The sequence below is a fragment of the Fundulus heteroclitus genome, unplaced genomic scaffold, assembly GCF_011125445.2.
Source record: "Fundulus heteroclitus isolate FHET01 unplaced genomic scaffold, MU-UCD_Fhet_4.1 scaffold_80, whole genome shotgun sequence".
Taxonomy (NCBI): Eukaryota; Metazoa; Chordata; class Actinopteri; order Cyprinodontiformes; family Fundulidae; genus Fundulus; species Fundulus heteroclitus.
Genome location: NW_023397252.1, coordinates 1,051,478 through 1,077,392, shown reverse-complemented (window position 1 = coordinate 1,077,392; position 25,915 = coordinate 1,051,478). Strand labels below are relative to the sequence as shown.

At 39.9% G+C, this 25,915-nt stretch overlaps 1 protein-coding gene across 4 annotated transcripts in view; it reads right to left on the bottom strand.

Moving 5' to 3' along the window:
- Positions 1–8,406, bottom strand: part of col11a2 (collagen, type XI, alpha 2) — a 52,584-nt gene extending 44,178 nt beyond the window's left edge. For 2 of the 4 annotated variants that reach the window (XM_036134365.1, XM_036134366.1), the window contains exon 1: positions 7,932–8,406. In XM_036134365.1, the coding sequence (XP_035990258.1) occupies positions 7,932–8,049 (118 nt within the window). In that variant the 5' untranslated portion in view covers positions 8,050–8,406. The remainder of the gene's footprint in view (positions 1–7,931) is intronic. The other 2 variants (XM_036134367.1, XM_036134368.1) reach the window with 2 other exon arrangements.
- Between the last annotated feature and the right edge of the window lie 17,509 nt (positions 8,407–25,915).

The following is a 25,915-nucleotide window of genomic DNA, read 5'->3' as shown; positions in this document are numbered from 1 at the left end:
CAGACTGATTCAGTTGGAGAACAAATGCCTTTCATATAAACTGCACACATCTTTTAGTTGACTGTTAGGAGGTCTGTGGGGTTAACTTTTGACACTGGGATTTTTCATGTAGGTGGGATGTAAAATCAATTCAGAATCACCAACCTGGAGAATCGGCGTATTCGTCTCTTTTTGTCTCTACCTGCTGATCTGTCATTGTTTGAAACTAGGTCCCATACAGCAGAGCTTTGAGGAACACAGGCCACCACACTACATTGAGACAACACTCCGTAGTTATTTGTGACCATTTACTCTTTAGCGGGCTTCTAGACACTTAAAGCCTGATAAACTCAGCTTTAGAGATGCAAACAATAAAGCACTGCAATATAGGGCGGATCAGTCTTTCAGCAGGTGACCTGGACTGAAACAGTCCTGTCCCTTTAATGCTGCAAACTTCTAAGTGACAAAGAACCTGAATCAACTGAACACCAAGAGCCCCAATTAAGATCAATTATAACCCGAGGCCAAACTTAAGAAATATAGTAAAAAGAAGCGCTTATTCTGTAAAATGAGGTGCTTGAAGTTCTCAGAGCTGTAGTGGCCACAAACCGCCACTAGATGGCGCTGAAACAAACGTAATTAACGAAGTGGACAATTAAAGGACAATCTAAGCCTGTGGAAACTGAGCTTAATGCAGCAGTTACACTTATACTAATATGTCCATTTTCATACACAGTGGAAGCAGTTGATTGGAGGGAGAAATAATCAGCGCTAAACTGAAAAGATTAAAGAATATTAAAAATATAATTTTAGAACAATAGAGCTGTTCTACTTTACAAATAAAAAGCAGGTGTTGTGCAGAAATATGACCTTGTACGTATATGACGTAAAACAGTTTTGTTTCTGAAAGAAAGTTCCCCACAGTGAGAGAATTAAGATCGCCGTTGTAAAGCAAACAAAGTGATAAAAGTAATAGATACAAGGTCAATGTTTAATTTCCAGTTGTTTTGATTGACAACCCAAACTGATCTACAAGAATAAAACTTAACGTTGAAAGAAATTCTGAAGGGAAGATATCTACATCCTCTGATGGGCCTGGGATGCTCTGCTCTCAGCTTTTTATGGGCCCATTCAGGACCAGCATGTGTGAACGTGTTCCTTTTCCTTTTCTTGCACAGCTTTGACAAATACCAGACACACACTCCAGCCGACACACTGACCCCTAACCTCTCACCTTTACACAACAACCGCTTTGTCTGACGCGTCGGGAAAGTGCAACGCGCAATATTTACAACACATCAGCACGCACGCTAGCAAATACATCTTCACACTGCCTCAGTATTTCTCAGCCTCATAGAGACGCTCATTTGAAAAAAAAAAAAGACACAAAATAAACACAGATGTCTGAAAAGCAAAATAATTCACAAAGACTCTTATGCTGAAAAGTACTTTAAAGTAATACATTTGAATTTGGTTTCACTTGTTCCTCAGAAACCAGCTGTTCCTCCATCCACCCAGAAAACCACATTGTTAGGAAGCATGCAGTCAGACTTGCAGGTTATAATTTTAAACGCAAAGCTCTATGGTTATGACTTATTTATAATGTCTTGAGTACAAAGGCAGAAAACGTATAATGAGTTTCCATGCAAGACAAAGAGTTTAGAAAATTGACATTATTGCTTTAGAGCTGAGGGTTTGTCAGTGTGGCTTTTATAGGCCTTCAACAATGTTTTCTACATCGTGGGAAACTGCACCGAAAGAGAAAAACAGTCAAACACAAATGTGGGTTTTGCAATTAAAGTTGAAGGGAATCCACACAAATTTTTTTTTTTACAAATGTGTTTGGATTAGTGCAAAAACTTGATGTGGTTCTGAGTGAAAAAAGGAAGAACATAAAAGAAAACGTGAGACCCAAAAGCAGCAGATGAATGAGATCAGCTCTTATGTTCATGCTTTAAAGACCAGCAAATAAATTGAAAACAAACATAAACGGTGAAGAAGAACTTGAACTACAAGTGAAGTCAGGGTAGCCGCCTGCTTTTGTGTTTATTACATAAACAAAGAAATAGACACGGATGTATCCATATCAGCTGAAGATTACATGTCACATTTTTTCATGTTTAAGCCCAAATTAATTCTCAGCCAATATCTTTTCTGGCTCTTTATTCTCTATTTTCCCCCACCTGCCTCTCTCTAATATATTTGATGCTGAATCCGTCCCCACAGAACCAGCCCATACTGTACTACAGTTCTCTGGCTGCCTTCATGTGGTTTTTGCCAGTCTGCGTTCGCTCCACTGATGATGCCATGCTGGACTCTGGTGCGGTTTCTGGCCTGTAGGCCGCAGGCTCAGTTTGGATCAGAGGGTGGATCCTGACACCACAATGCCTGGATGGGACCGGAGAGCCCTGACCAGGGGAGAGAATGAGTGGCTCCCTGCACTGTACCATCATATGGTCCACATATTTAGACACAAATTAGAAACTACACTGATGATGATGATGAATGATGAGCACGAAAAGCTGCATTTACTGCACATACTGAGAACTCCAGCCTGAAACACTATAGAACTCCTTATAATGGACTAAAGCTGAACTATTTCCCTTTAAAAGAAGATTGAAGAAAAAGACATCAGCATTTTGCAGTTTTTTTTGTCAAATATGTTTTTACCGTTACCAAAATCTGTGTTTTTCATCTTTAAAATGAAAAAGTTGACAATTGTGATTCGAGTTACAAGACAAGTTAAAGGCAAATTAAATAACCTAGATGAGGAGAAATGAAAAGTTTACAAAGTTAGATCAAATAACATTTTCAATCCTCTTTTGCACCCATTTTTTTTTTTTTTTTTTTTTTTTTTTTTTTTTTTTTTTTTTGCATCCATCTAATTGTTTTATCCAACATAAAAAACACACTGACTGAGCAACTAATATGTAGATATAAGCTTCCAGCATAAGAGGAATCCCGTCAGACTTTCATAAAAGACAACTGGAAGATATCAAATGCTACACTTTATGCTAATCATGTTCAAAGAGAGACGTTTCAGTGTGGAAATCCCCACAACAGATATTCAGCAAGATTTCTGAGATTTTATTGATGCAACTTAGCTGCAACCATAGATCAGAGACGGAGGCTAAAGAGCGCTGGAAGAAGGAGGCAGGGCGGCTTGTGTAGTTGTGACATGTAGGGTTGTGGCTCCTAATAGCCGTACCATGATGCACTTGTTTGCTTGTGGAGCCCACATTATTTCAGAACAATTTATCTAAAATGATGACATATGGAACAAAAATGCAATGTCTAAATTGTAGATTAAAGTGAAAAACACAAGATACAGAAAGCTAAATGTTCCTTTATTTTCCATTGTAAGATTTATTTCCCCACAAAACATAACTTCACCAGTGTTTTCTTACACTTATGTCTTATTCTTCAGCTTAGAAAGAAATCACACAAGTCAGCATGAATGTAGAATCACTTTAAGTTTCATTTGAAGAAGCAAGAACCCACTGATTGGTCTACTGGCCACGTTTTTAACACGATTCCTACTGGAAATAAACCGAGGTGAACCTAAAAACCCCTTTAAACTCTATCAACTTCCAAAAGAGACTCAAAGGAATGTTGCTTCCTCAAAATGTTATTGCATAGTCAAAGGTTTGCTACCTTAAGCAGCAAACTAACTTCAAGTGCTTCCCTGCATCCCTGTGTCGAAGAGCAGCACTTTCCATTGAAGTCTGAAAGCCCAACAGACTGATGTCTGGAAAAAAAAAAAGATATACTTTAAGATTTCATGTAAAAACACAGCTGGGTTCTGTGCCCTCCTACATCGACTTCCTAGAAGCAGAAAAACAGCAGCGACTGGGAATAGCATCCTATACAGACACTCTGTCATTATAAAGTTGGCACGCTCGCCTGCCGTCGGTGTACATCTTCTGCTGAAACAGGACGTCTCGGAGGAATCCAGTCAAACAAACCGCTAAATCATCACCTATAAAACCAAGGAAAACAGAACTGCTATCTTCCGCTCTCTGTCTTCCTTCAAGGCTGCATTTCTAAAGCGGTTTTGTCTGAAAGATGCTTTTAAAAGTTTACATTTTGAGGCGATGTCACGGTTTCGAGCTGAGGCTTGAAAGACGTTAAATCATATCTTAGTTTTTATTTCTGTCTGCTTTAGTCCTACAACGACCAATTAGTTTTAACCAAATGCTGATTTATAGAGAAAAGTATGGATTGCAAAGTCACGGTTCCTGAAGCAAAAAAGATGCCTAAAGAGAGCAGAAAGTAAGAAACTTTTATTAGATCTGAAAATAAACTTTATGCGTGAGACTCATACAGGGAGAGCTTGACAAAATGCAAATAAATTCCCATAATAATTGAGCTGCGTCAGCATTCAGACATGCTATAAATTACACGTTCATCCTTCTATTTTTATAAAGTGCGTAGACTGGTTGACACTAATTGGCACGTGAACTTCCAACCACCCTGTTTTCACAGCTTTAACGCCACAACCGACATACTAACTAGCCTTATAATGAACGTGTATAAATGTAGAGTTAAGCTTTAGTGGAGGTTTGTCAGTTCTGGTGAAATCTGAAGAAAAAAAATACATTCAAGAAGCGCCTGGAAGACAGAGATGAGGGCAAAGTGCATACAAGTCCGATCTTTTTAGAAAAAGGTTTTAGAAATTGATTGTTTGTACACTTAAAACAGGCAAATTCTGATTATTTTATGATTATGTTGAATAAAAATCAAGAATACAGATGTTGGTTTATAACCTTTTAACAATCAGCTGCCCACTGTCGCCTTGTGCTTGCTCTGTATGAGGGATTTCTATCGATTCAGACTCGAAGCAATCCTCTAGGCTTTCTTAAATATTTCACTTATCATCTGGCATTGAATGATTAACAGGCATCAGTTGTACTTTACTAAAATTTTATATTATTAAAATTTCTGTAGAAAAACAATATGTGCTGTAAATATTTCCAGATTACAAACACGTGATTGGCCCGGATTACAAAAGAAAAACAACCTTTAATTCTAATTAAGCTTTTGTTACATCAGCTGCATTTCTTCGGGGTCCAACAGGTGTTTAGATTAATCCTTTGTGAATTCATGAATCACTTCTGATTGGCAGATAGCAACTACTTCTTAGATGGTGGAAGTAAGAGTGCCACAGTGGCAACGGGTCAGAAATCATGACTCAGGGCAGAAAATTAGGGCCGAGTGTCACGGCAAATTGGAACAAGTCAGCTAACAAGTTGTGGTTCAGGAAATTGAAGGATGGACAGATGTGAATCACTAAAGGAGCAGGAATCCACGGGGAAATGATGATGAGGCAATGGAAAATGAAAGGGATAAGGTTAGCAACGTCAGTTTTAGTCACATGTGGAGAAGCCTGGAGTACAGCACACTTCCACACTGTCCCAGGAATGAGCTGTCAAAGCCCGGCTCTGCCTCCATATAGTAGCTCCATTCATCAGCAGCAACACAGAATAAGTGGGAGAGGAGGGCAGTCTTATGTTGTGTTTAGCCAGACTGAGACAGGCCGCCCTTTGAGGAGCCCTGTGCTTTGAAATGAGGTTGAGGAACATCCATGTCAAGCAAATATTGCCCTCTGAATTTCTCCTCCTTGGAACAAAACCCGGCTTTCATAGCTCCCTGGTTCCGCTGCTCTCTGGATGACGGTCGCACCTTGTCCGTTCCTCCTCCTCTTTTCTTCTCGTTCCCACAGAAGAATGAACAAACGCGTGAGATTCTGACCACTTTTTCCTCTAAAAAGGGCTTTCACTGCCTGGGTGGGGCGCTGTGATAATTTACCCTCACATCTGCAGCTGCACCACCGAGAGCTCACGCAACATGTGAGCAATCGGATCAAAAATGCTCTTACAGGCAGCAGGAATACCTTAAACACTCCTTTATGCCTTCCCTCCTATAAGAAGCCTTTAAGATGACTCGAAGCTGCACACAGAGGCACATTCACTCATGAGGCATACGTATCCACGCCCTGAGCTGCGAGAAAACATCCATAGCTTACAGACGCATATGCAAAACAGAACTGTACAAAGCACACATAGACCTGTAGACACTATAAGCTTTCAGACCCAAACCCCTGCCACCGAGGTGCTCCGCAGCATAGCAAGCTATTCATAAAAAGTAAAAATGTCTCAGGCTTCTGCCTCCAAAATACACATGGGAGACCAGAAGGGCCAACTTTGCAATCTCTAAATGGAAACCTGGCCAAAGAAAGCAGATTTAAAAAAAAAAAAAAACCTGTCCGAGCTACAGCATCAGTCTGTTCCAAACCTAAACAATGAAGAAAGCATAGTTAACCCTCCAACCTGAGCTTTTTTAAAACAGTGAGAGGCGAGAAGAAAACCCACTTGGATGTTTCTGTTTAAAATCCACTTGTTATACGAGCTTGTCTACAGATCTGGCCAAAGGACCTGATGTAATGACATAAAATGAGCTTTTAGATTTGAACTGATTAAGGTCTCAGGGTAGCTAAATGGGTTCTCTGTGTAAAAAATAACTCAAAGACAACTAGTGGTGCATCAGGGAACTGCTCTGCATACAGATCATTCCAGGGCCAAATAATCTATAATCTATGGGGAGGGAAGAGACAGGAGGGGGTCTGAAATGTCAAGAGTAATTAGCTCATGATGTAAGGTCCTAACATACAACATTTCTTATTATTTCGGTCAGTTTGCCGGTTCAAGAAACTACATTATTTAAATATTGAACAAACATATGGTGATATTTTAATGTTATTACAAGCAAAATCATCTGTGCAGATGTAAATTAAATCCCTCCTCCTTAGAAAACCGGAGGCAGTGATGGAGGGACTGGTGAACAGGCTGAACCGGGAACATCCAGCCAACAGTACAGGGTCCAGTTGGCAGTATGCCTGACCCAGAATAAACATTTTTATTTGCATTACAAAAAATAATACTTCAAAAATAACAAACATGAGGTTCAGGGTGCAATTGTCATTAGAGGCAAAAAAAAACCCAGATGTTTGCGCTGCTTTCTGTAAGGAGGACAAATCTGTAAAGCGATTTTCTCCCTGTAGAAATGCTTCCTGACCATCAAGTAAGCGGCTAAAAATAGGAAAATAAATCCGAACAAAGAGTCGAAACTATTCGGAAATCTTGCAAGGGAGAGATTTGGGCAAAGTGTGTTCAGCATTTAATAACAGCTGCCAGCTGCAGACTGCAGACTCACTCTGTGAGGGAGAAATCTGAGGAAATTATGTCAGGAATTGTCAAACTAATCATATATTGAATAATAAAAATGTTTTGTATGAGATATATGATTTTCAACTAAATATACCTTAAATCCCAACAATTTTAATTGTCTTTATAGATATGATTACTAGTCAAATAGTTAAAGATGATATCTAAGATTTTAGGGGAAATATACTTTTAGTGGAAACATGCAATGTGATCAGAAAACAGCATTTGTGCCTCTATTGTATTTCAGATGTTTCAAATGTCATATAAAAAATAAACTTCAAATCTGATTAATTTGCACGACTTATTAATATTTCTATCAAACTTAACAAATGAGCAGGAGCCTGGTCCAACCATGAGCCGAGGAACAGAGCAGGAGTCACCCTGGGAGGATTTGGGAATTTGACCTATTCGTGCACAAGGCATAAACTTCAGGAGTTAAACCTGCAGGACTGTGCGCAACAAATACCAAAGAGGTTTACATATTTGGATACTGTGGGGCCCACCGTAACGGGGCATTGTTTGGCACATTCTTTAGGGAGTCTGCAGAGCAGCATGTCAGGTGCGCCACGATCCGATCATGAATGAAGCGGGTATTCATTACGCACACAGCTAATCCAGTGAGATATGACAAGAATGAAGTTTAGTGGAACAAATATGGATGCAAGCAACGTAGGAATATGGCGAAGTCTTGATACACATTACGGAGAATATCAAGAGCGGTTGTCTTACCTGCCCGAGCCACGGTAGTCTGGCACAAGGTGAGCGCCACGGTCACCAAGGCGAAGGATGGGAAGCCCATGCGCCACGGTCTCCGCTTCTTCCGGAAGGCACAGTCTCGAATATCCATAGCGTTGCAGAGGTTTGCCGGCCTGGCTGAGCTGTGAACGCCGGAGAAGGTGGATGTTATCCTCTCACAGAGAGCCAGCCGCGGATGGGGAGCCCGACTGAACCTTCTGCGGGGCAGCAGACAAAAAGGCACGCCTCCGGAGACGTCTTCACCTTTATCCCTTGATCAGTTAGCAACGTCTGAGTTAATACATAAAAAACCTGAACACCAAACGGGGTATGGGGTTAATAAATATAATTGTAACGTTTAACCCCTTGGTGCTAAAACCCCATTGAGTCAGATTGGGTACGAGTACCCAAAGTGGAGAGAGCAGCAGAGAGAGACCTGGACTCACACTCTCTCTCCCCTTCTCTCTCCTTCCCTCTCCCCTTCTTTACTTTCTCACACGGAGAGTGAAACCACGCGTGTGTGTCTGTGTGTATGTGTGTGTGTGGAGTGGAGTGGGAGAGAGAGAATGGCAAAGAGGTAGAGGAAGGTGTGAGAGGGTGTGGGTAGTTGCGCACTCGGCGCATGTGGGGAGGGAGATCTTAATGAGACAAGTACAAATATTTCACCCGACAAGCACAAAAATTCATCTTTCTCTCTTTTCTTTTTTTATGGTTTTTTTTTTTTTTTTTTTTTTTTTTTTTTTTGCTTCCGTGGTTTGATGATGATAGAAGCTACAGCGGACAGGGAATACATTTACTTGTCCGACAGTGATTCTATTAAAAATCATAATTTACATGGAATTGCTGTAAACATATAGATTAGTATCCTCTCTAGCTTAATTACCTTAATTACCCGATCAGAACAGGTCAGATAAACTGTAGTTTCAACAGCTGGAGCGACACGAGCAGAAGATTTGAGTGAGCGTTGAGCCGACCAATCAAACTTCTGTCCGCACAATTTTGCAACGCCCCTTTCATGACACCAGGGAGGTCGCTCTTGTCCGTTGTAGTTCAATATCAACTCCGGTGAAGGGGTTAGAAAAGAGGAGGAAAAACATATTCATATTCTTGATAGGCTTGTTTCACTTGAAACTAATCAATGTTGAGAAATAAAAATTTTAATATGCAAATATGGTGAAGGACTTTATTCAGATTGTAAATGAAGGCTGAAAACGGTCAGGATTTGGCTCTAATTCATATACCGTTTTAAAAAATGTTAATCCTAGGTGTTCTATTTTTGATCTAAATATTTTGATTAAAATTTATATTGTTAATTTCTTTTCTCTGATTCGTTATTATTAATAATATTTCTACTGATCTCATCTTTTGATTTGAGCACATAAATAAATGCATACTACTACTACTACTACTACTACTACTACTACTACTACTACTAATAATAATAATAATAATAATAATATTAATACAGGAGAAAGTTTGGTGTGGTTTCCCAGGACACAAAGTGAGTTTTAGCTCCCTAAATGAGCATCCATCAATGTTGCTCCACATTGTTTCCTCTCAGTACTTCTTGTGAATAGTTGAAGTTCAATTAACTTTTGCATACTGTCACCTAAAAATTAGTGCTGATTGTACCACATGACTTCTCTGATGAGAATTCAAACAACGGAGAAACAACCAAAAAACTACACATCCAAGCTTTGGTTTATTGTTTAATTAAATCAATTCATATTTGAAGCATCTCTTTTTGTTTGCCAGATATTAAAAACACTTCTGACTGCAGAAAACGACACAGGGATGAATCCCAGTAACCAACAACCGATAATACATTGCCTCATGTCTGTTAGTATATGTTGAAGCCAAATTATTATTCCTCACTGAAAACAAAACTCTTTTTTTTCTTTAACAACACCCAAACATTATTGCTTTAGGAAAATTAATCTAAAGATATTCCACTGGATACCATTAGATCACGTGCCAACAATATTCCCTCTGGTCGCTGTGCAAAAAATGTGAGCTCCAGACATGTATGGAAATAAATTAAAAGATAAATGCACACAAATAGCAAGCTGTCAAGTGACTGATTGTTACAGGTATCAGACTATTGGGCCGTAAACGTTAATCTAAAGAAACATTCCTTTTAAAGTGGCTTTTAGATCCATACCTGCTGCAAACACTTAAAAGACGCGTGTGTGTTCAAAGTCCCACTGTGTGCCCTGATGTCTGCCTTTTAAACGTTTCTGCCTCCACAAAGCCCATGGTTAGTCACTTTCTTTGACTGCAGACTTCACATCCACAAAGCCGTAATTAACCATAATTATGCCTTGATGCTCTGTACCACTCACTCTTTCTCACCACCTTCTCATTTCTTCTCTCATTTGTGTTTTATTTTCTGAGGGGCGTGTTTGCAATCTGTGGTACTTTCCAACATAACTCCCGGACTGTAATTCAGTCTGGGGGGCTTAGCAACGATCGAGCAACTGTAAAACAGAAAAAGTATAATTGGACTCAACAGAGGGAGAGTAAAGAGGGGCGTAAACAAAACCGGAGATTCTTCTTTACTGAAGCATTAAGCTGGTGGCATTACACAAAATCAAATCACATCACGTTATGCAGATGTAAGAAACTAGAATAAGTATTGGTTTATTTTAAGTGAGGGCAGCTGTACTCCGGATTCGTAGAGTTAAAGAAAATGCTTGATGCATTTAGTTTGTTTACATTGTTTACATTTCAGTTGTTTACATAAATCACTGCTGCACCTTATCCTGAAATTTACTGCAATTTACTGTGATTTTTCAAGCTGTATGCAAACGAAATTTCGTTCTGTACGCACTCTGTGCATACAAAATGACAAATAAAGTTGTCTAAGCCTAAGTCTAAGTTTGTCATAGATGGCTAAACGTCCTGATTTTGGTTCTGCTGATGGTCTCTTCCTGTTAAAAGGAAACTGCGATCTCCCAGTGGCTCCTCCATGCACAAGATGGGGGACTAATGTTGCATTTCATTTTCCTCAGAAATTGAATATAGGAGCTGGCAATGGGGTAAAGCAGAGTAAAAAGCATTCCAGTTAACACAGTCGTAGAAGTCTGGATTCCAAAATAAAAACAAAAGGTTAGGATTACAATATGGCGATGGCCAGGAAAGCTGTTTTGTTCGTAAAGCCTCTTATAAACGTCTTTTAAAGACATACTTTCCACATGCAAACACTATTTCTAACTTATTCAGTTCAGAGTTGCAGCCACTACATGTAATATTGATTTTAGATGCACCCTTACAACTGTATTGTAAAATAAACTTGTTTTCATCACAGCTTCCTGTTGTTGATGTGAGGAGCGTCCATGTTGGAGCCGACAATCGGTCTTAAAAAACATCTCCGACTTTCCATGGGGAAAGTCCGACTAAAGCTGTTTTAGATCGGGAAGCTGGGATTTCTGAGTTCCGACTGCGAATGGAATGCAAAATAAATTAAAAGGAAAAATTGGTCACTTTGCAAGAAAAAGTATCATAATTTAACATTTTGAAGATGTTGCTGCAGTGAACTGGATGGGCTGGTTTTAATTTGAACAGATGAAAATTTGGATTGAATTGCTTATATTGGAACATAAATTTATCTTATTAAGGTTTTCTGGGGGTTTTTCTGCTGCAAATCAAATATTTGTGCACTTAACACAACAAACGTGTGTGAAAATGAAAATTACACACAATGGGCTTTGTACCCTTGTTTCCAGATTTATGGGTTATTTTTCTTCTTAAAGCATCTTTAATTAGAAGCTGTTTTCTTTTTAAGAGTATTTGCATGAAATGAGAAAGACAGCGAGTCTCTCCCTCTGTGTGGCAGCTCTGTTGTTTTGGCCCTCTGGACACACTGGACCGAGTGTTTCTTTTTGGGGACAGCCTGTTTGGTTCTAGCCTCAATTTGCTCTGAAAGAAGACACCGCAAGCTGTAAAAAGAGACACCCCAGGAGACTTCTGTGGTTTATGTTTGTTCTGGATTTCGCATGTTAACTGTGTGTGCAGTTCCTTCCAGTACCTTCAGCGTCAAACCTAAACTTTACTTTAGCTGTTGCTCAACCAACAGCACGACACAAACTGTGTTTATTGACCAGACAGCTGAGAAACAATGATGATTTAATGGTGTAATTCCTTCTTTCTTTTCAGAAAGTCTGCGTCTGAAGAGCTTTAACAAATAAAAGCACCATGACGAGGTTCAGGACTATAATTATGGATCCATCTTTTCATGGTGTGACATAACTGAGAGGCTGATATGTTACATTCAGATAATTTTAGATGAAATCGTATCGTAGTTTAATGTCAATAGCTCTGGAACAATTCAGGGAGGAAGTACAAATGAGAACATAGCAGGAAATAAATCACAAAGTTTTTTTTATTACTAAATGATCCATCTGACTAAAATAATTTTGTGAATTAACTTTGTGAAAAACAATTTCTAAAGGAAATTTGTCATTAGTCAAATGCAAGGAGTGCCATATTCCATCCGCACATTGCAGGATTAAAACTTCTATATTGACACTTTACTTGATAAATTCTGGAAAATCCTACGTCTAATTTAAAATTTGGCAGTTTGTATGATACTCAAACATATGGGCCATGCAGAAGTTCTATATAGATGAATTTAGTTAATTTTCTGTATGGCCAATTCACAAAATAGGTCATCTGAAGGAACCTAATGAGACAAACTGGTCCAATTTATCTTCAGTAATCTAGAATCTAGTTTTAATTTAAATACAACTCAAATAAATACAGTTTATTACATCATAAACCAACCAACCAACCAACCAACCAACCAACCAACCAACCAACCAACCAACCATCCAGGTAAAAAAAATTAATGTAGACACTAATGAGACATTACTCGGAGGTATTAAATCTCATTCATTAGTATCATTCACCTATATGTTGAAAACAAATGTAAAATATTAAGATCAATAGATTACTTTTATTTTTCATACTATTATCATCTGCAGAACAAAAGTTCAAGTTTACACATTCTGTTTAACCTTTATGGTGTCAGCTTTCTTTCTTTTAGCTTTATCCCTGTCTACTTTTAAGACCGGGCTTAAAAACTTTCTCTTTTGATAAAGCTTTTCAATAAAACAACTTAAATTATCCCAAGCTCTCTCTGTAGCTTAAGCTGCAATAGGCTTAGGCTGCTGGAGGCCATAATGACCACCTTCCATCACTCTGCTGCATTCTCCTACTACTCTCCAATTTTGCTTTGTTGTTAGGGCAACTTTTAAATCCATGTTCTCTCTCTGTTTTTTTCTTCTCATAGTAGCTACATCTGACCTAGTGTTCTGTTTAGCTGCGACAACATCCTAGGGGGCAGACCGACTGACCTACTGCTGCCTTCAAGTTTGTGTTACAGATGATAAAGTCGGCCCTGTCTATCAGTCTAACCCTGGTTCTCTCCTGGACATAGCTTTTGGCTGAGCTTTTACTGTAACTAACAAGGGTCGAAGAGAGCAGAGACAGAGAACTGGCTCAGAACTGTCTATGTTTCTCTCCTGGACGCAGCTACCCGCAAAGCAAGGGGAGTTTTCCTCTCCACTGTCTCTTCATGCATGCTCAGTATGAGGGATTGCTGCAAAGCCATCAACAATGCAGACGACTGTCCACTGTGGCTCTACGCTCTTTCAGGAGGAGTGAATGCTGCTTGGAGAGACTTGATGCAACCTGCTGGGTTTCCTTAGAGAGGAAACTTTCTGACCAACCTGGAGGATCTGATGGAAGCTGACTTTGGAAAAAATCTTGAGATGATGTGTGGTGAATTGGCCCTATATAGATAAACTGAACTGAACTGAACAACAGGTTCTGAATGTTTTAGTTATTAACCAGGTGTCTGGTGAACCTGAGCTCAGACCTGTGAAATAAGATAAAAAGAGGCTTTTAAAGCCTTATCATTACAACCCCAGAGTTGGTTTTAAAAGCAGTGAATAATGAGGTTGAGCTCCAGACATTAACTCACCTGTAGAGTCACATGTGTGCTGCCATTTGTTACCGACTGGTTGTTGCTTCAGATTCTGGATGCTAACAATAACTACATCAAAAGTAATTTTATTGGTTGTTTTGTGTGATTATTTGCTAACACTACCTCTATTTACATCATTTCATTACTGTGGTATTATAGTTTTACAGCTGTCACAGCAAGCAGAATAAAACAATTAGCCTTAAAAAGAATTTTACTTCTGATTGAGCATTTTTTCCTCTACTGTTCCATAGTCTGCATAAACCAGGACTCCCTTCGCAACAGTAGCTACTGTATAAAAACTGCTGACCACCAACATCATGGAACTATGATAAACGTTTACCTCAACCGCTGGATGACTTCATCATCTGAAAACAGACTTGTGGCATCTTCTAAGAGCTGGATCTCCTGAAACTACCTGACATCTAGAGGCAAGTGATCTCATTGGTCAGAGTCAGAGAAAAAAATCTAGGAAGTAGATCAGAACCAAGGCCTCAGCTGTAAAATTAAGTTTCAATGTCAGCTGTGTGCTAATTAATAAAATTACCTTGTAATTAGTTAGGAGGGGATATTTAAAGGCTGGGAGAACCCAGAAACCACAAAGTTTCCTTGAAGAAAACCTGGATCATATGAAACCTCCAATTAATCTGGATTCTCACAGTCATCCAGACCGACCCCATGCTTAACAGACCGTAATATCAAAGGGTGATTATTGTGCAGCAGGGGCAACATCTGGGTCAATGGAAGCAGGAGACTCCTCAAGGATAGATGAGACCGAGATTGGAGTCTCTGCAGAGATGGCACCAGCTGGCCAAGATGGACTCAGCAAGTGCTTGTGGGCAGCTCTCTCTCTCTCTCTCTCACTGTGTGCTGTTTCCAAAAGAAGAACCTTATAATTACAATAAAGCGACCATATTATACAGCTGACTTCCTTGAAAAGTCTGTATTTTACAGGGCAGGGCCACAAACGCACACACACCCTGCTAGCCACAACACACTGAAATAGATCAGAGACCGGGGCTGGCCCGGGAGGAAACGGAGAAAAAAGGGAGTGGGCTGATACAGTCGGGGGCCAGAGAGTGTCCAAATCCACGTGTGATGAATGCACACAGCAGCCGGAGTGGTAAAGCTGCTGAAGGTGCGCTGAGAGGGAATTTAGGCAGAGAGAAAGGGTCAGTGATTTTAAGTTTGGGCCGCGCACACACCCAGCTAACCACATGCCTCGAAATAGACAGGAGGCCAGGAGGAGGGAGGAGAGGGGTGACGACTGGGCACAGCGAGGGAGAAGGAGGTACAGCGAGTGGGTGTGTTTTTCTGAGTGGGGTGAGTGTGTATGAGCTGCACAACAGAGTGTGTGTGTAGCAGTTTAAGATGGTTTGTATATATATATATATGTATGTATACATCTCTATATATACATATACACATATGAGGAGAACGTATATTTTGTTGAAGTAAAAAAAGAAGTTTGAGGATGTTTGAATGCCAGCTGTGTTCCCTCCTCATACATCTATTATTTCATCTCTCGGCTTTCAGCAAAAAAAAACAACTTTCTTCTTATGAAGTTTCCAGACAGCTTCCTTCACCTTAAATATAGCAGTAGGTGAACTCCAAGATTTGCTCAATTTAGCACAATTACCCTGCACCAGAAGGTAATTTTCCCAGATGGTTTATAATAATGGCCAGGCTAATAAAAGGCAGTCAGAAGGTATGAATATGCGGCACAGAGGTGCAAAGTCCAGCGTTTCAGCATACATGAGGACTGGGTTTCACATGAACTAAAAGACCTAAATCTAAAAATTTTAAATTGATAGATTGTCTTTTTGTCCCCTTAATATATGTAGGTTTGGGGAATTTTGTCCAAGCTTGAAGAACAGCGTATAGATCTGGATCTGAACGCTCAAATCGTTGAAATGAAACGAGGCCAGAGATGGAGGAGAGAGATAGGACTCACATGAGGAGGTGGGGTTGGGGGGGGGGGGTGGTTTCCAGGGCCGTGGAAAGGTACAGGCAGGAAAAATCACAGGAACGAATAGAGGAGGGGGGCCAGGGAGCTGGTGGTGGGGGACACGCAGGCATGCAGAGGGTGAGAGGGAATGAATGGGGGCCATTGATGAAGAAGGAGAGCTGGGACTGAAGCAAAGGGCTGAAGGGAGCTAGAAGGAAGGGGGAGGGATGATAAGGTATTTACACTTAGAGATTCCTGAATAAAACAGAGGTGTCAGGGCAAGGATGGATGGATGGATGGATGGATGGATGGATGGATGGATGGATGGATGGATGGATGGATGGATGGATGGATGGATGGATGGATGGATGGATGGATGGGTGGGTGGATGGATGGGTGGATGGATGGATGGATGGATAGATGATGGATGGGCGGATGGATGGATTGATGGATGAGTGGATGGATGGATAGATAGATGATGCATGGGTGGATGGGTTGGATGGATGGATGGATGGATGATGCATGGGTGGATGGGTTGGATGGATGGATGGATGGATGATGCATGGGTGGATGGGTTGGATGGATGGATGGATAGATGATGGATGGGCGGATGGATGGATTGATGGATGAGTGGACGGATGGATGGATGGATGTGCGGATGGATGGACATTGGTGGATGGATGGATGGATGGATGGATGGATGGATGGATGGATGGATGGATGGGTGGATGGATGCGTGAATGGATGGATGGATAGATGATGCATGGGTGGATGGGTTGGATGGATGGATGGATGGATGATGCATGGGTGGATGGGTTGGATGGATGGATGGATGGATGATGCATGGGTGGATGGGTTGGATGGATGGATGGATAGATGATGGATGGGCGGATGGATGGATTGATGGATGAGTGGACGGATGGATGGATGGATGTGCGGATGGATGGACATTGGTGGATGGATGGATGGATGGATGGATGGATGGATGGATGGATGGGTGGATGGATGCGTGGATGGATGTGTGGATGGATGGATGGATGGATGGATGGATGGATGGATGGATGGGTAGATGATGGATGGGCGGGTGGATGGATGCGTGAATGGATGGATGGATAGATGATGCATGGGTGGATGAGTTGGATGGATGGATGGATGGATGGATGCGTGAATGGATGGATGGATAGATGATGCATGGGTGGATGGGTTGGATGGATGGATGGATGGATGACAGACCTTCTGACAGACCTTCTAACTAAAGCATCAGGTGCAACCTGCCTGGCGGCCACACCCAGCATTCTGTCCGCAGCATAAAATGTTTAATCAGAAGATGAAATGACCTAAAAGGGTAAAACAAAGTATTTCATTCATTGTGGAGCGTCTCTGCTCATCATGTAATGCATTTTATTTAAATTTGACAGCTGATTGAGTCGATATAACAAGAAAGGATTACACAGATATAACTGAGCTGAACCATCAATGGCCCAACACGCCTTCAACGTCGTTAGGTATATCTTTCTTTCACTGCAAGAAGGGAACTAAGATTAAGTAATATTTTCTTGAAATGAGTGTATCTGCCCGTGATTTGAGCAGGTAAATAGCTTGATCTGAGTATTTGTACCCCTGAAATAAGATAATTAGATATATTCAAGTAAGATGACATAGATGAGTTGTTCCTATTTTAAGTACAAAAATATTAGTCCATTGGCAGATCATCTTATTTACTTTCTGAAATCAAGGATAAATACACTAACTTCAAGACAATTTAAATTTTTGCAGTACGTCTTCACCTTCACTTCACCATTCAGAGCCTTGAATACACTCAGTTGCTCCCATATGTTATGGCTATCTGAATAATTTTGCTGCATGTTCATTTACTATAACTGGCATTACTGTTCATAAAAGCACAACTGGAGCATTAACGATAACATATTATGATACAAAAACTTACAACAAGCAGGAGACCTGATCCTGACACATGTGGCTCCTGCTTTAACTTTTAAACACGAAAATACATTTTGTTGGGCAGAATTCAGGGATTTAAAAGAAACAACACCTGGATATGGCTGAATCATATTAATAGTTTACGTTAAATTACCCTTAATCCCAAAATTTATGACAGGCAGGACTGTGTTGGTGTAGCTGCCAGGGCACATCCACAGCATGATTTACATGCGGTTAAATAAATAGTTGTTAGAGAAACTACAAGTATAGGTTCTAATATTAGATTGAAGAAATAACCAGCTGTTACTAATAAACAAATAAATAAACTTTGATTTCTGGAACATGCAGCAAATGTTAAGTAGGACATTATTTTACATGCTGAGCTTTTACAAAGTCCTGAATAACAAATTTAAGTTGTTCTTCTTTGAAGAACTTTGTTCTTCTTTGCCTGCATCATTAACCGAGGAAGACTGGGTTGATAAAAAATATTTCTCAGAAGCTCAAAATAATTAACATATTCTTGTTTTTGTCAAAATGTTAAATTAAATATCTTGAGAATAACAGACCATGAGATCTTAAAGGAGACACGGAACAGTGAAAACAAATGATCATGCTTTGTTTGGTTAGTTGATTATTATTTACAGCAAAATATACTTTTTGGTTATTAGGTTTGCATTTATAGGGCAAAAGTTGTTTCCTTTCATATAAAGTAAAAGCTAAAAGTTACACTGATCCGAAAAGAAAAACGTAGTGTTAAACAAACACTATATTAAAGCAAACAGTAGTTTCCAACTGTAATCTATAATCGCTTATCTATCTCCAGCAATCATTGGGTCAGAGGCGGGTCCACAGTGGACAGGTTGGCAGCTCATCACAAGGCAACACAGAAAAAACAACCACTCACAATTAAGGGCGATTTAGAGAGGCCAATTAATCCAACAGTCATGTTTCTGAGCAGTTTGAGAAGCTCACATGCACAGAAGGACACGCAGCAAGACCCCAGACCAGGATTTGTTATTTGTAAAGGATTAATCTCATTGTGCCATGTCATAAATTCTCATTTCCAACATTATATAACATCATAAATGTTTGTTGCTCAAGTGCGACCCATCAGAATTGACAAAGACTCCTGGATAGGTGTTAAAATGTTTTCTAGAAGGTCTGGTTGCCTCCGATCTAAGCCGGTTTGCTGCTGCGATGACCCGGATAACTGAGAATTTGTAGAGGCATCATAAACGTTACGCACAGAAAAACAGTACAAATGCATATTAAAATACAGTCTAACATAATAAATAATTACAAAGCCATGGTTAAGAACAAAAGCAGGAGCCTGCAGCCAATATTTATCTAATCAGACTAGGATCTTAATCCGAGGTGCAACCAAGGTTCAGGTTGCCGTTTTTTATTGAGATGAAAATGTAGCAGAAATCATTTTAAAGGGACGCGAAAGACAATTTACTGGATTTTTTATCCACAGACGAGCTGCGGTTCCCTGTGGGAATAAAAGCGAGACAGAATCCACTTAAACACGAGAACATCAATTAAACGACTTGACTTGGAATGAGAAACAAGCTTACTTGGTGGTTTCCCTAATTGCAAGGGATGAAAACGGAGAAGAACCAAGAATGTGAAGAATCACAAGTATTTGGTTGGTTCAGCGATGAAGGCAGCGAGGGCAGCAAAGCCCGGCTGTAACCCAGACTCGTTAGCCGACGGCGTGAGGTCCAGGTGAAGGTCAGGTGAGTCGGTCTGGTGTTGAAGAGACACATCAGTGAACCTGATGGCTGTGAAAGCTTGGGGGTCAATTTTGATGCTTCAGTCTGACGTCACTTAATCAAATCAATCAATGACTTTAAATGTCACTTATCAAAATGTCAGACCATTGTTCAGATTTAATTATATGGTAACATTATGATACAGGGTACATTTTTATCATTAAATGTTTCACTGATTACAGTTGAATATTAAATATTGGGGAAACAATACATTTCGACGTGACGTCATAATCTACACCTTTAAATAAACCGTTTGGTGGGAAGCGAAATCGGTTTGGTTTTCTCTGAAGTTAATAAAAATAATGCAGTGGGATCTTCTACGATGACATTTGGAGGTTGAAAAAGACACAGAAAAGAAAACTAACTGTCAAACAGAATCACACATACTGTACCTGCTCCTTTGGATCTTTGGTTCTGACAGAATCTGGTTTTGAAAAGTATTGGACCACCAATAAACACAAGCTAATAAAACAAAGAGACCCTGACATCGATTGTACAGTTTAGTCTGATTTTACTGTGCTAAAATTGTGCTTTTAAGTTTTAGTTTCTTTTATTCATTTTGAGTTTTACCTGCTGTGCAGCACTTTGGTCAACCATGTGTTGTTTTTTTTATAAACTTTGTATTTATTTACATGTATTTCATAAAAACACGTACAGTGCCCCTGTTCATGTTAATATTACTCCATTGCTTACAGTTATGCATGTATTTAAAACCATTAGTCCATAACATTGATAGTTTAGCAATTAGTCAAACCACACAGAGGGGCAGCTGGTAGCCCTGTTGTCTTGCAGCCAGAAGGTTCTAGGGTCTTTCTGCAGGGAGTTCCTATGTTCTCCCTGTGCATGCATGGGTTCTCGCTGGGTACTCCGGCTTCCTCACACTGTCTAGAAACATGACTGTTGGGTTAATCTGACTCTAAATTGCCCTTAGGAGTGAGAAGGCATGGTTGTTTGGCCTTTGTAGCTCAGTGCTGTCCTGTGATTGGCCACCTGTGCAGGTGCACCCTAACTCTCGCCCAATGACCAATGGAGATAGCCAGGGACCAGCCGCCATGCGACCCTTCATAAATAAATGGACAGTTCCTCCAACATAAGTGAGAGGTTTGACCAAATTTGTGATGTGATTGTGATGGATGGTGTGTTAAAATAACAAATCTTCCCAAGGGCGTTTTTTTTTTTTTTTTTTTTACCATGACATAAATAAAAATGTTATAGTAGCTAATCTTAAACACCAACACCAAGTTCTATAACAAAAACTTAGCGTCAGCCGGAAATAATGAAACGGCTCAAATGTTTCATTTTGTGTTTAATTTCTTGATGAATTTCAGGATTTAGGGGAAAAAAAGCTGAAATGAAAATTTGAAAAACACTGTTGGGTGGTCGCTGCCTTCACTGACTGTTAATTTACACGTCTGTGAACGCACCGCTGGTTATGAACCGTTCCTACAGGTGTTTAGGCAACACATGCTGCCTCCCAGCCAGATAACATCTCTTCAACAAAGAACTTGCATATTTCAGAAACAAAAAGCCTCACCCTGCCTGCGTGAAAAGGGAAAAAGATGGAGACCTACCTGAAGGACCACACCTGGAACCCCAATGAAATGATCTGGAGCATTAAAGTAAAACATGAGCGAAGGACGTCTAAACTGCTAAATCTTACTACAGATTAAGAATATACCAGCACAGCAGGAAAAAAAAGTTGTGGCAAACATTGTTCAAGCATCTTTTATGTAAAAACACAAAGATTTATCTATTTCAACATTAGAGTTTTTTGTTTTACTTTAAAAACCGAAATAAACTGCAGACCACTGCCCAGTGATTGGTAAACTGTAATAAAAATAATTACTCCTGAAATTTGGACAATCGGGTAGATAAAATACCACAAAGGGGTCAAATAATTAAAGTTGTAAATAAAAATGCATTCATTTTAAATTCTTATAAACAAATTAACATGAAACCTGTAAAAAATAATAATTAATACAGACACATATCAGTTCAGTTTAACTAAATCAGAAACTTCTTGCTTTTGCTTAATTTGCAACAAATGGCTTCAATATCATCCTCACCTTCCTCCCATCAGTTTTTATTAAAGGATAATTATTCTAAGATTAACATTAATTTATGAACCATGCTTTAAATTAAACCTTCAAGATGGTACAAACTTGCTTTTTAATAAGTTTGGGAGTGTAAGAATAAACATAAAACAACGAATATGCCATGGAATAATTTCTTACTTTTATTCATCTAACAAGTAAATGTTTTTATCAGCACTTTTTGTCAATGTGATCCTCACGGCCATCTAACGATAAACCTCCAAGTCAAACTAAAACAGAGCAGAACCCCAATCCACTGATTCTCCAGGTTCACCAGAGGCTCAGCTCCAAAGTCACGGAGGGACTCCTGACGAGGATGAAGCCGGTGAGGAATGCATCGGTGGAGAGGGAGGGAATGTACCACAGGGGTGTTGAGGAAGGGGGTGGGTGGCAGCAGAGGAAACACGGAGGGGGGGAAACAGTGGAGCCTTTTGTGAGACAGGAAGCCGCTGAGAGCAGGGTCCTGTCTCTGGGTCCGCTGGTGGAGAGGACAGAAATCTGTGAACTGAGAGCGACGGCGATTAAAAAAAGATGGGACTGTTAGACTGATGTGAGGAGGGAGGAGAGGTTCAAGAGCAAACAATGAGAAAGAAATAACAATGGACGCAAGGTTGCATAAAAGTCATCCACCAATCAACCGGCAGGGGATAGAAATCTGTAAATTTGCTGAAACCATTTTTGAGTCTTTGGTGCACCTTGCTTTTAGTTAAGCCAAAACAGATAAAGATTAAATTAATAAACTTTATGCATAAATGGGGTAACCCAGTCAACCTACAACCTGCTGCACATTTTATGATTTATGATCAATGTTTCCTACATTTAATGCTCACATTAAAGAAAAATGAAACTAAAACCAGAAATACGTTTCAGTCTGTAAATGTTTTCTTCATCTTTAGCAGAAAGAAAACCGAACGATGAATAGAATACTTTATTGGGCGTATTGCAGAGCTCAGTTCCCCCTGGAAGTCTCAAACTTCAGTCCTTGAGCCTTTGTCCTGCAACTTCCAGACGTGTCACTGCTTGAACACGCCTGACCTAATGATCCTCGGCATTCATTAATGACGGTAGGGTAGAGAGGGACATTGATTGGGGTCATCTGCAGACGTTTGAAGACAGACCTGAGCCAGAAAAAAAACAACTAAGCTCTCCATTCACTGGCTGATCGTTGTTACAAATGATAGATGTGGCCATAATTTATGGGATATGACCAAAAGAACAAGATCCTGGATGTGAGCAGCTGAAATTAGCTTCCTCTTTAGGGCTTTCCTAGCAAATCCTATTGGGAGTAGACCCAAAACATGCAGGTGGGACTTTATTTTGCTTCAGGCTTGAGAACGCCTTTGGGATCCCATTGAATGAGCAGCAAAATGTCACTGGGTAGCAGAATGTCTGGGATTCCCTTCTGGACCTTTGATCCCTGCGACTCAGTATTAGAAAAGCAAAAATAGATAGATATACGCAGCTCCCTGGTCACATATCTGCACATAACACATGAGAATATTACAGTGACATAATGAAAGCACTTAACAGTTTTTAGTTTTAGAATTCAAATATGCGTCAAAAAAACAACTAAAGAGGATGAAGCCAGAATCAGGAGCTTGTGTGGAGCTTGTTGTCTCACGTTGGGATGTATTAAAGTTCAAGGAAAGAAAAACAAATTGCTAATAATTTCCAGAAGGAAGAGACAGAACACAGACAAATTATTTGTACACAGCAGCCGCTTAACGAGGTCAGGGAAAACCGGCACTAAAAACAATCCAACTGTTATGGTTTGGAGCTATTTCCAGTCTGTCAGACCTTTGAAGTAAAGAGAGCTTTTCATCTCTGCCTTAAGTTCGGTTCATCCGGGCTCTTGCTGTACGAACAAAACATGCACGGGGCAAGGCGGCATCATTAATACGCGTGGCGTTGCAGGATGGAAATACTACCCTCCCTCTTCCTTCTTGTTTCTTCTCCTTTTCATCACTTTCTTCCTCTCTGATTTTCCCTCTGCACGCTCCCTGTAAACCGGCAAAAGCTCATTAACCAAAGTCTCAAGTTCAACCATTACTCTCTTGTTTCTTTTAAGACTGGAAGGTATACATCTGTCTGGCCTGCATGATTTCAAGAAAATATTTAACAGCAACACCTTTGCTGAACATATCCTGATTATATTGATTATGATTCCCTCTTCATTCTTTACCACCACTCTCTCAGAGCTTTAGGAGGTCAGCTACTGAAGAAATACTCCTGGTGTTAGGATAGAGGGAAGTCCATTCAACAAGCATGACTCTTAAACTATTATGCCCCACAAAATATTTTATTCAAGTAGTCCCTTGGAATTGCAATCTTGCATGCACTGATATTTAAATTTTAATTGTGATTCGATATATTGTGCAACTCTAGCATGAAACCTGCCTCACAGTATTAGTTTCAGTCTGGACATCTTTAGTTTTTGGTATTTGTTGAATACTTCAACCTGTTTCCTAGTATTTGGTAGATCTGTAATTAAGGCGTTGTGATTCATTAATTGCTATCAGGCAAAGTCTTATGGATTAATTTCTAAATGATTGTACAAGTTATTTAGATGTGGAAAGACTTTATTGAAGATAGGAAAATGATACAAACTGCCAGGTTCAGATAAAATAAAACTATGTGGACTCCTTGTTACCACCTGTCCTGTGAAACTGTCCACATCAACATGAACTCCGCTCTAAAATTCGACCCATCCATGTTTGACTGAAACCTGCAGCTGCCCACATGGACAGGCCAAATGCTTCTCAGTAAAAGGTTTTAAGGTCAGAATAAATTTCGAGCTATTTGTCTGAAATGTCAAGAAACGTGCCTGTAAGAGCATGATGGTGGTGGCATCATGCTGTGGAGCTGTTGTGCTGCCTGATTGTTGCATGAAGTTGAATCAGAATCAGCTTTTAATCACCAAGTTTGTGCACACAAACAAGGAATTTGACTTTGGTTCCACTTTGCCGTTAAAGCCCCAGTGTGTAAGACTTACTCCCATCTGGTGGTGTGCTAAATGCATTTCAAACGACTGAAAAGTGCGCTCTGGTGCAAGGATCACCAACCTTTTAGAAGTAGAGAGCTACTTCATTGGTACTCTGTGAAGGCTTACCTGTACTGACATTTGAACTAAAAGAGTCAAAACTCACCTTAACTTTGTTATATAAATAAGTTTTTAATACATTTATCATTGTAAATAGAAGTATGATTGAAAAGGATGAGCAACTAAATAAAAATAACATTTTAGATGCAGCTCACTGGAGGGTTGTGCTGGTTTTAGAACAGGCTTGAGGGCACCATATGTGGTCCTTGGGGGCTACCTGGTGCCAGCAGGCACCAAGTTGGTGACCCCTGCTCTGGTGCCTCACTGTTAAGTGTGTAATATCTACTACTGAAGCTGTGAAGTGTCATAAATGTGACAGTATCAACATCCTGCATGAGTTCGAGTGTCCCGTCAGGCGATGATGTACAGAAAGATAACTGATGGAACGGAGCTCGTCCAGGCTACCAAACAAACTAGCCATCTCTGCAGGGAGGACACAATAACTGCTGGACTACACTGCCCTGTTTCCAACATAACAGCAACATAAGATTTAATGTTATATTGAATTAACGTACCTGTCAATCAGAAAGCCTGCAGCCGCCGCATCCATTTTTAATCCCCGCTCCATCATGAATTATCTTCACCTGGTAATAATAGCTGTGCCGATATAGCCCCTCATTTTGTCCTGGTTGTTACTTATTTTTTTCTTTATTACTTTCTCTTCCCTCTCGCTCGGCAAAAAGTATGGCTGGTCCTCCATTTTAACAGAAAACAGCAAATAGAATGATCAACAGTTGTCTTTGCTTGTTTATACTCCTCCACCACCATCAGCGCGTCTTCATATAGAAGACAGGCTGATAAGTTTGTCCCTTTTCAGCTGCTGTAATCAGAAATAGTCAAGCAACATGGTGTCTCCCAGTGGGCGCACCAACACCTTTGTATTTATAAACAACTAATTCTAAGTTATGAGAACGCTTTCATTTTTGATGTGAGGTTATCAGACTTTGCCTGAATATGTGTTTATAAAAGCAATACTTGATTTTCGCTAATTAAAAGCCAAATTAGTTACACACATTCTTTTAAGAATAAATAACGGAAAAATATTTTGTTAATGTGTTTATAATGTGTTTTTACAAACGAGGAAGACATGGTGGTGTTGGTGCAAATGAGCACAGCGTTGATCTCTGACTGTTAAGTG